The sequence below is a fragment of the Eleutherodactylus coqui genome, chromosome 5 (assembly GCF_035609145.1).
Source record: "Eleutherodactylus coqui strain aEleCoq1 chromosome 5, aEleCoq1.hap1, whole genome shotgun sequence".
Taxonomy (NCBI): domain Eukaryota; kingdom Metazoa; phylum Chordata; class Amphibia; order Anura; family Eleutherodactylidae; genus Eleutherodactylus; species Eleutherodactylus coqui.
This window is the reverse complement of record NC_089841.1, coordinates 167256330-167266106: the sequence shown is the minus strand read 5'-3', so window position 1 is coordinate 167266106 and position 9777 is coordinate 167256330. Positions and strand designations below refer to the sequence as shown.

The window sequence follows — 9777 nt, the reverse complement described above, 5'->3', positions numbered from 1 at the left end:
CTCATTGACTTTTATGGGAGACTGTTCTAGACATGCTCTGTGACCTGTACAGAGGTCATTTTGCAGGGAGGGGGAGTAGATAATACAGGATCCACCATTCTCAATAGGTGATCGGCTGTGACTATCTATATGGAGATGTTCACCTTTCAGTGTAATCCTGCCTGTGATGTGAGTGAGATGATTGCAACAAAATTTTCTCTACAGATCAGGAAGTGACAGACTGGTATTAAGCTATGTGGTCAGTGTGACAAATGCAGGATTTAAAAAAAAATGCAATTTAAAAATTTAATCTTAATAAAAACTTTAAAAACTTTTCACCAAAAATTCTTAAAATATAGCTTTAACACAAAAATGTGATTTATATAATAGATTTTGCTAACACATTCCCTTTAAAAGGGTATTTGGACGAATCAAGGTACACGAAAGCCCACAGGAGCGGTTGAAATGCATGGAGGTAAGCAATTTTCGGTTGCATAAATAAGCAGCGTATTTGCGCAACAGAAACGCGCTTTCGTTTGGGTGAAAAAGCTCTTACTTTTCCATGAAACCACACTAAAACTAAAGGAAAAAAAAAGTCAACAGCGAAAAAGTTGTCAGTTAAAAAAAGCAAACCAAACCATTTCATGTCAGATCATCACTTCACTTCTGTAAGCCAAGCACATTTATGAATGTATTCCAGCAAGAAGCGGTTTGTAGCGCTGCTAATTACACGTTTGTATGGGTCTTCCAAGAAAGGGTATTGTAGGGATGTAGCTAGTGAGGCGGGAAACTATACTGCTATTTGGGAAGAGACCCGGTGCAGAACGTCTGCCTGTTTTATAACAATGGTGAGTACTTGAGACAATTATGAGGAATTCTGGAACATTTTAGTTACACTTTCTGCGAACAGATACAACTTTTCTTTTTTGCTCTTTTGAGAAGATACCCAACTCCAGCGCCCTCTATCAGTTATAACATTCTCCCAATACTTAGAAAATATATAGGTAGGTCTTTACATTTTGCTTACTATATACAATCTGTATTTAGAAATGGAAAATCTGCTTCATAATACGGGCAGCCATTGTTTTGGTGGCTTGTTAGTACATGTATATCATTGGGTATATGAATAATGTTCCATATGGTAATAGTAATACTGGGGGCCATTCAGAAATACTTGTTATATCAGATAACAAGGTAAAGGGGTTATCCGACCTTTAAAAGTGAATTGTCTATCCTCAGGATAGGACCTAAGTATCTGATCATGGGCGTCTACCACTTGGGACCTCCGCCGATCACCTGACTGAAGAGGCCACGACACTTCAATGTTTACTTAGAAGTCACTGTAAATAATATGGTGTTGTGAGTACTACAGTGTTGTCCCACTGAAGTGAATGCCTGTAGTACACAGGACAGTCTCTGTCAATGGCGTTCTGCGCACGGACAGCATCGTGTCCAGACGTAAAACATTGAACAGGCTGCAGTGCTCACACAAGCGCCTTGGTCTCTACAGTCAGCTGACTAGTGGGAGTTCTGACCACCACCGATCAGATATGATGGCCTATCTTAAGGGTAGATCATCAATTTTTAAAGGCTTGGATAACGCCTTAATGTACTGCAGTAAGAATTGTCTGGCTGGGTTTTCAGCTCCTAAACTACTGAACAGTGCCATCTGTTAAGAGATGACCAGATTTGCACCCTGCTTGCCCATTGTGATCTTGTATAACTTACAATTTTTCATGCGATTTCCCAATATTTCAGTGCAAATGGCAAATCCTTCTCACAAAGGAGAAAGTACAACATAAGGACTTGCACACTGGCGCTATACATGCCTTTTGCCCATCTGCTACCATCTGTGCCCATCAAATAAAAGCGAGTAGATTAGACTGGAGAAGCACACAATACTGACTACTAAATCGTACCCTTGGTATTTTTAAATAAATTAATCATTACTGAGATAGAGGGCACTTGGTGCCAAGATGGCATTATTTTCTATAATAAGCACCAGTATTTTATCCTCCCCACTTCAAGCTCTTCCATTTCATTTTTTCATTAAACCTGCATGGATGGCAGCAGAGGGAAGGATGCAGCAAGTGATGCCAGTGTGCCCGTAGGATGCAGCAAAGTGATGCCAGTGTTGCCCGTAGGATGTAGGCTTCCTAACTTACAGCTTTAACTATCATCTCTTATGGATTTCTTCATCTGTAATCTCGGCTCTTCCCATGGTGTCTTGTAGATTTGGTTGGATCTGTTGTACGGTTTCTTCTAGACTGCTGTTTGGAAATACTACATAACGTGCAGTGACTCCATGACTTTTTGGACCACGCAAGTTTTCTTTGCTGTGCCAGATACCATAACCGAAATACACAAACAGACCTGAAAGTAAAAACACAAGGTGTTATACATTTACTTTTACCTGTTCTTGTATTTCTGTATTATTAGGCATATTTGAGTCATTGTGGCGCAGAGTGTAAGCTCTTGCTCACGACCTGAAGGTTGCAAGTTCAATCCCTGCCTGCTTCAGGTAGCCGACTCAGCCTTCCATCCTTTCGAGGTTGGTAAAATGAGTACCCAGCTTAGTGGGGGGTAATAAATGAAAAAAAAAATTACCTGAAAGCGCTGCGGAATAAGTTGGCGCTACACAAATAAGATTTATTTATTTGCCATGCTGGAGTCTAGATTAGGGCATTGACTTTGTGTATGGCATCCAGACCATGCAAGGTCATAATTCATTGTGTACTCTGCTAAAGGATAGCAAGGGAAGGCCTGAAGGTTCTGGAGTTTCCCCATCAGCACTGCTGTACAGTCAGTAGCGCTCCGCTTCATAGTGGAGACAGCAGTATATGTATGTAATGAAGATTCAGTTAATGGCATCAGCAGCTGCAGCGCCGGTATTTTGGGAGTGGGTTACTCGGGACCTGCCCTTGCTGATGAAAAAGTGAAATTTCAGAGGAGGACACATGTGACTGTGCATGTGCGGTTGATGGAACTTGAAGGATTACACATGCGCAGTCACTGCAGCTTGAAGACGGCTCAATACAATATTATGAGCAGGGACATCCCCACACACATGGGCAGGACTACAGTATTCTAGCCCATGTGACAGGTTTGTGGGATGTCACTGCCCGGACTCAATTAGTGATGTTACTTGGCACGTGACCCACTATGTGATCTCATAACTGGCACATTTGGAGGACAGAAACAAAAACTATATTACAACTAACAAGCTGGAAGGATAAAGGCTGCTTGCTGGGTCTCCAACCATACTGATGTAGCATCAGCATCCTTGAAGGATGGCAAGTTCCATTTGCAGTCCAGACCGCCCCACACCTGCAAGCTGTGGTATGCTAATTGCATAGCCTAGTCACGTGGTCGTGCTACGCAAATAGCTGGGCTGCGACTCGTTAGTAAAGCAACCTGCTACAACAAGCTGAATTAGCAGTATCACAACTGTAGTCTCAAGAGCATTGGCAGAAGCCAAGACATGGGCCATTGCAAGACAAGAGATGGACAGGGCCATAGAAGGGCATCAACCCATCATCATTTGTGCAGGGAGGAACACTGCTAGAGCCCTGCAAAGTCACTTCCAGGGGGCTACTGGTCTGCATGTTCCCACCGAACGGTTAGAAACTGACCCCACAAAGGTGACATGAGGGTCTGATGTCCTGTAGTTGAATCTGTGCTCAAAACAGAGCCCTGCGCAACTTGATTGGCATTCACCAGCAAGCAGCAAAATGGACAGGCCTTGTATTGTGGGCGCTTACACAAAAAATTGTGACCTGTCTTCCTTCTGCATGGGCCCCACCACTTTTTTTAAAAAGTGGGCAGGGCTTTTAGAAGGGGGTGTGGCTACATGAACCAACAGATTATGTATAATTTACCGGATATGTAGGGCAGGTCAGACCTGGTGTATATTTCTCTGGTGCGCCGAGATGCTGGGAAAGCACTTATACAAAGAGGTGCCGGCCTCTTCGTGTAGTAAGTGCACTGGAGGAAATCGTATGAAGCTCAGTGTCAGAAATGCTGGGCTTAGTAAATTTACCCAATTGCGTGATTTAAGTGTTCCCTTTAAGCACAAAAATAAATAACACCTTCCCTTAATTGATCTGATTAAGTTTTGGGCAATGTATATATCATTCAAGTGCTTACCTAAAGTTAGCCATACAGTGAATCGCACCCATGTCATGTAGTTGAGTTTGAGCATGAGATATATGTTCAGCAGGATACTAAGCGAAGGGATCAACGGCACCAATGGAACCTGCAGATTAAAATTGGTACGATAAGAGAAATAATCCAACAAGAAACACGCCACAATCTTCATGTGTAAATGTTAGGGTGTATTTACACAAAGGATACATCACTTAGAAATGCTGTCCGGGGCATTGCCTCAGTTTCTTCTTGGTCCCCGGCACTACTCTTCATCTCTTCTGGACAGGGATTTAAAAATCCCAGCCTTCTGTAAGCGCTGGCTGTGATTGGCTGATGCTTAGCCAATCACAGCCAGTGCTCGATGAATGGCTTTGACTGATTTATCGAGTGCTGGCTGTGATTTGCTAAGCATCAGCCAATCAGAGCCAGTGTTTCCAGAAGGCGGGGATTTTTCAATTCCCGTCCAGAAAAGATGAAGATAAACAGTGCCGGGGACCGAGAGCGCTTTTAAGGTGATGTATACGGTTTTTAAATTTTTTTTCCTGCAGTTAGGGCTTAGTTTAGGCTTTGACAGTAGGATTTCCTATTGTCAAATTTGCATTGCATCGCACAAAAACTGCATTTTCATGCAATGCAAAAGAGAGGAAGGCTCTATAGTGAAACACAGGTTACAAAACCTTGTGAGTCGCGGGCATATTGCGGGACCCGTGAGTTTTTTTTGTGTCTAGTTGTTGCATGCTACAAAACATCGCACATGTGAAGTAACCCATAGGAAAGCATGGGCTTCACATAAATGCGATTTGTAGGCCTTAGGCCTGTTTCACATGGGCTATAAAAAAATCGCACAATTTTGTAGGGATGCAACATCGCTACAAAACGCATGTATATGAAGCCCATGGGTTTTTTCAGGCTACAAAACATGTGAAAGAACCGGTTGGAAACCATGAGCTTCACATCCATGTGTTTTGTAGCAATGTCACATCGCTACAAAATCGTGCGATTTTGTAGCCCGTGTGAAAAAGGCCTAACAGATATTTATGGAAAAGTAGGCTTGTGTCATAAGAAGGGAATGAGGCAAAATCCAATTTATGCTTAGAACTAGTGATAATGTAGTAATGATAATAGGCATAAAGCCAGTAGAGATAATTATCCCATAAGGCTACGCTCACATTGTGTTTTTCGCCTCTGGTTAGCATATAAGCTCCCAATGTATACAATAAAGTCAGGCAGTGATGGATGCTTAACAGCGGCATCCATTACCCTTAGGCAGAAAAGCTATCAGTTTAACATGTGTGTCATGAAGCACATGACATATACTTATAATGGACACCTGTGACCGGTGCCATGCTGTGGCCTCCATCACCCGTAGGCTACCAGGTGAGAAACACATTCACTATATACTTTATTGAACTCTGGGGGATGGAATAGCATACTATACTACACTATCCTCTTTTTAGCAATATACCCCAGCTGGAGGCTAAAAGAACACTTTTGCCTCTGTCTGGCAATGGACGGCTGCAGACCGGTTTCATGTGTATGGTGCAAGCTTGCCTGGTCTACACATCAAACTTGGGGGCAGAATGTAATGTGAAAGCTCCGGTGCTGCCTGCCCGTTCCTCCCTCCAGGATGCAGTTGGACTGACTCTGCAGCTTGTAAACAGAGCAAGCAGGAGGATCGGGGAGGCGGCAATGGAAGAGTAGGGAGCAGGATGGGCGAGTGTAGTTTGTTTTAATAATTTTCCACATGGCAACAAATTAAACTCCTAAAACCCCTTTAAAGAGATAATCCGACTTAAGAAATAAAACAATTACAACTGTCACGTAAAAAGAAACAGTACCCACCATGTTCATCCTGACCATTCAGCGAGGAAGCGCCACCAGTCCCGTGTCAGTTATTTACAAGCTGTCAACGATGACATTTCGTACTGATCATCATTGATGCAGCCAATCAGTGGCCACAGTGGTCACATGACTGTACTCCTGGCATTATGGCTCCCATCACTGAGCAGTGAGGCCAGTAGATCGGCTCATGAGCACTGCAGAGATCACAGGAGGTCCACTTTTAAAGAAAGACCAAGAGGATCGTGGAGCTTCAGCGCTGGATTGCCAGGAACATAGCAATAGTAAAACTGATAAGCACTTGATATGAAGGTTGCTTAATAGAGATGAGCGAGTATACTCGCTAAGGCACATTACTCGAGCGAGTAGTGCCTTAGCCGAGTATCTCTCCGCTCGTCTCTAAAGATTCGGGGGGCGGGGAGGAACGGAGGGGAGATCTCTATCTCCCTCTCCCCCCCCCCCCCCCTGCAACTCACCTGTCACCGGCGCCAGCCCCCGAATCTTTAGAGACGAGCGGGGAGATACTCGGCTAAGGCACTACTCGCTCGAGTAATGTGCCTTAGCGAGTATACTCGCTCATCTCTATTGCTTAACAATGCTTGACTCTCATAGGAACTTTGACCTTGCCTGACAGATCACTCAACGTATCACCCTCTACATGGGAGTGGGATTTGCTTTAATCCCATTCACTTTAACAGTAAAGGTTTCCGCTGCGGTTTTCCTGCAGCATTTCCGCAAAGTGTGAATGCACCCTTAAAGTAGTTTACGTACCTGGAACGTCGTGGTTTTCTTCTGCTGTTCATGAACCCAAATTAAGAATAAACTGACTAAGAACCCAATCAAAAAAATCACAAGTAGTAAATAAAAACTCCATTTGGGTAAATGCAGCTGATTACTTCCAAACACCAAGACGGAGCAGAGGCAAATGGCGCTGAACATCATCGTCACTACTGCGATAGTGACCACCTCTCCAGGATAACAGTCACTCAAGAACTTTAGGTACGGCTCAAAGGCAGCTTTCAGGTGCCCGGTTTCTCTTCGTTCTTTGGCTTTTTTCTGAGTTTCCACGAGTTGAAGCTTATCAGAGAAAGACTCGTATTCCTTCATTTCTTCTCCGGCGATCCTTTCTACACTGACTCCCGGGTCGCGGGGCTGCGGACTTTGCTCCTGCTCAGCTCCATTTGAAGGTTCTGTCTTCTCTTGTTGAAATCTTAAAACAATGATACTGGCAGCGACAAAGGTGTAAGCCAGCAGGGTGCCGATGGATAGGAACTGAACTAGGGCTTCCAGGTCAAAGATAAGTGCCAAGATGGCCATCAAAATACCGAATACCACAATTCCAATGACGGGGACTTTGGTGGTTGGGTTTACTTTCGCAAAAAATTGAAAGAAGAGCCCATCTTCAGCCATTGCATATACAATTCTTGGAAGGGAGAAGAGGTTACTGAGCAGGACTGTATTCATGGCTTTAAAAGAAAGCAAGATGTAGATTAATCATTTACACAGGGACCATAGCAAAACCACAATCTATCCATTTATACACACTTTGAAATGGCATGAATATCTATTTGGACACAAACTAGGCATTTCTATCCCCGATATTTACGGTAATCTAGCCCGCCAGGACTAGTTTTAACACCAAATGAACGGAGCCCGACAACCTAAAATGTGACTTGCCGAACAGCATTTAAAGGGGCTGTCCAGGATAGGAAATAGAGTGCCACACCGGTCCATGAGTTGTGTCCGTTATTGCAGCTCAGACGGACGTAATCTGCTGTGTGCCGCCCACGAGATACAGGCGAGTGGCACGCAAGGAATGCGTTTGCTGCGGGCTGCCATGCTGTGCTTTTTCTTGCACGCACATTTTGCGCAATATGTGTGAACGGCACAATGCAAATCTATAGCCGCTTGCTACAGTGTATTATGAGCCCGCAATATGCACGGTATTACGCAATTACCATACAAGCCCGTGAGACGGCCTTAGTTGTATTGGTTGCACTAGTCCAAGACTTGAGCCATGTTGCGCAGTGTGAGAGTTTAGGCCCCAACTGCCTCAGGGTCTCCATATAATAAAAGATAAGTAACCACAAAGTTTGATGCAAAGCGAGCTTTGATTTTTAATTAAATCTGTTCCACTTGGGTTCCATGAATGTGAAACATATTGTCGCAAAACTAAATTGCGCTGTAATCCAGTGGATTCATTGGATTCACTGTATATATGCGCCCATAATACAGATGTGTGTACCGGCATGACCGCGGGTCTACTGATCAGAACTCACTGCATCATAGGTACCCTTGTCTGTATCATAGGCCCATAAGTATGGGCTAAGTATCAGAATGCAAAAAATACAATTCCATAAAGGCTACGTGCTCAAATGTGGAACCTATAGCTATGCCAGAAACAAAAAGAACAATAAAACTTTACTTACCACAAATGGAGCCAGCAGCTACGATGAACCCTGCCCACGAATAGCCTCGCCTGTAGAACGCATCCGAAAGAGCAGAGTCCGGTACGAGGGTATTCCAAGGCACCATTAGAGTCAATACGACAGACACGAGGATATAGGCCCCAGTTGCAAGACCTAATGACACAGCCGTTGCTATGGGAACAGCTTTTTGAGGATTCTTTGCTTCTTCACTCGATGCTGCAATCACATCAAAGCCTACAAAGGCATAGAAGCATGTGGCAGTGCCAGACATGATACCAGAGAAACCAAATGGAGCAAAGCCACCATGTTCAGCAGACCAGTTTTTTGGGTTTGCAAGGATAAACCCAAATATAAGAATAAAAATTATTATTCCCATACTGATTGCAGCAAAAATATGGTTAAGCCAGGAAGATACCCTTACCCCAAAGGAAATAAAAGCTGTGGCAAACAGCAATATTCCTGCAGCTAGGAAGTCGGGGTAGTGAGCCAGAAACTGGACGTTCCAAGTCCCAATATGGCTTTCAGTAAAGTTTTTGATCTTGTGATCGAATATAGAGTCCAAATATCCACTCCAAGCTCTCGCAACCGCCGCACCCCCGATCATATATTCCAGGACGACGTTCCAGCCAATCAGGAAAGCCCACAGTTCGCCAACTGAAACATATGTAAACATGTAAGCGGATCCCGTCTTTGGCACCCTTGCACCAAACTCAGCGTAGCAGAGAGCTGCAAGAAGAGAGGCAATACCGGCAATAAGGAATGATATGACAACCGCGGGGCCCGCTATCTCCTTGGCCACCGTACCAGTCAGTACATACAGGCCAGAACCCACCATTCCTCCCACACCCAGAAGGGTGAGGTCAAGGGTCGAAAGGCATCGTTTAAATGATGTCTCCATCAAGTCATCTTCCAAAGTCTTCACCCTGTTAAGTTTCTGGCAAAACCGAATCACGGCTGCCGACGAAGGCAGTCTACTACCCATCTTGTACAGCACTATTCTCTACCACACCGACTAGAAACGCCTTTCTTTCATGTCTATTCAGAACCAATCTAGAAGAACAAAAGAAAAGAGAAAAAGGTTACAATATTTTCAGCACACACGTTTTATCTACAGCATGGAGAAAAGGGCATTTTCTTTGCATCGGGGTTGTCTTGCGCCGAACGGGGGGGCTGTTGAAAAAAAAACCCCGTTTCGGCGCGGGACAACCCCTTTAATACATCCCAAAATTATGTTTGCCTTTTTGGCTGCTACACCACATTATTGACTCATGTTCAATCTATGGTCTATTACTATACCCAAGTCTTTTTCACATGTGCTGCTTAGCTTAATTCCTCCCATTCTGTATGTGCTTTTTACATTTTTCTTGCCCAGTTGTAGGACTTT

At 44.1% G+C, this 9777-nt stretch overlaps 1 protein-coding gene across 2 annotated transcripts; it reads right to left on the bottom strand.

Moving 5' to 3' along the window:
• Positions 1 to 361: 361 nt before the first annotated feature.
• On the bottom strand, positions 362 to 9437 carry SLC7A4 (solute carrier family 7 member 4). 2 transcript variants are annotated; one of them, XM_066603674.1, is made up of 5 exons: positions 8394 to 9437; positions 6736 to 7430; positions 4126 to 4234; positions 2145 to 2352; positions 362 to 558 (listed from the first exon to the last, which is right to left on the bottom strand). In XM_066603674.1, exons 1-4 carry the CDS (start codon positions 9373 to 9375, stop codon positions 2156 to 2158), a joined length of 1983 nt encoding a protein of 660 aa, XP_066459771.1. In that variant the 5' UTR covers positions 9376 to 9437; the 3' UTR covers positions 362 to 558; positions 2145 to 2155. The 2 variants fall into 2 exon arrangements, with proteins under 2 accessions (XP_066459771.1, XP_066459770.1); XM_066603673.1 differs by having other exon boundaries at positions 362 to 2352.
• Between the last annotated feature and the right edge of the window lie 340 nt (positions 9438 to 9777).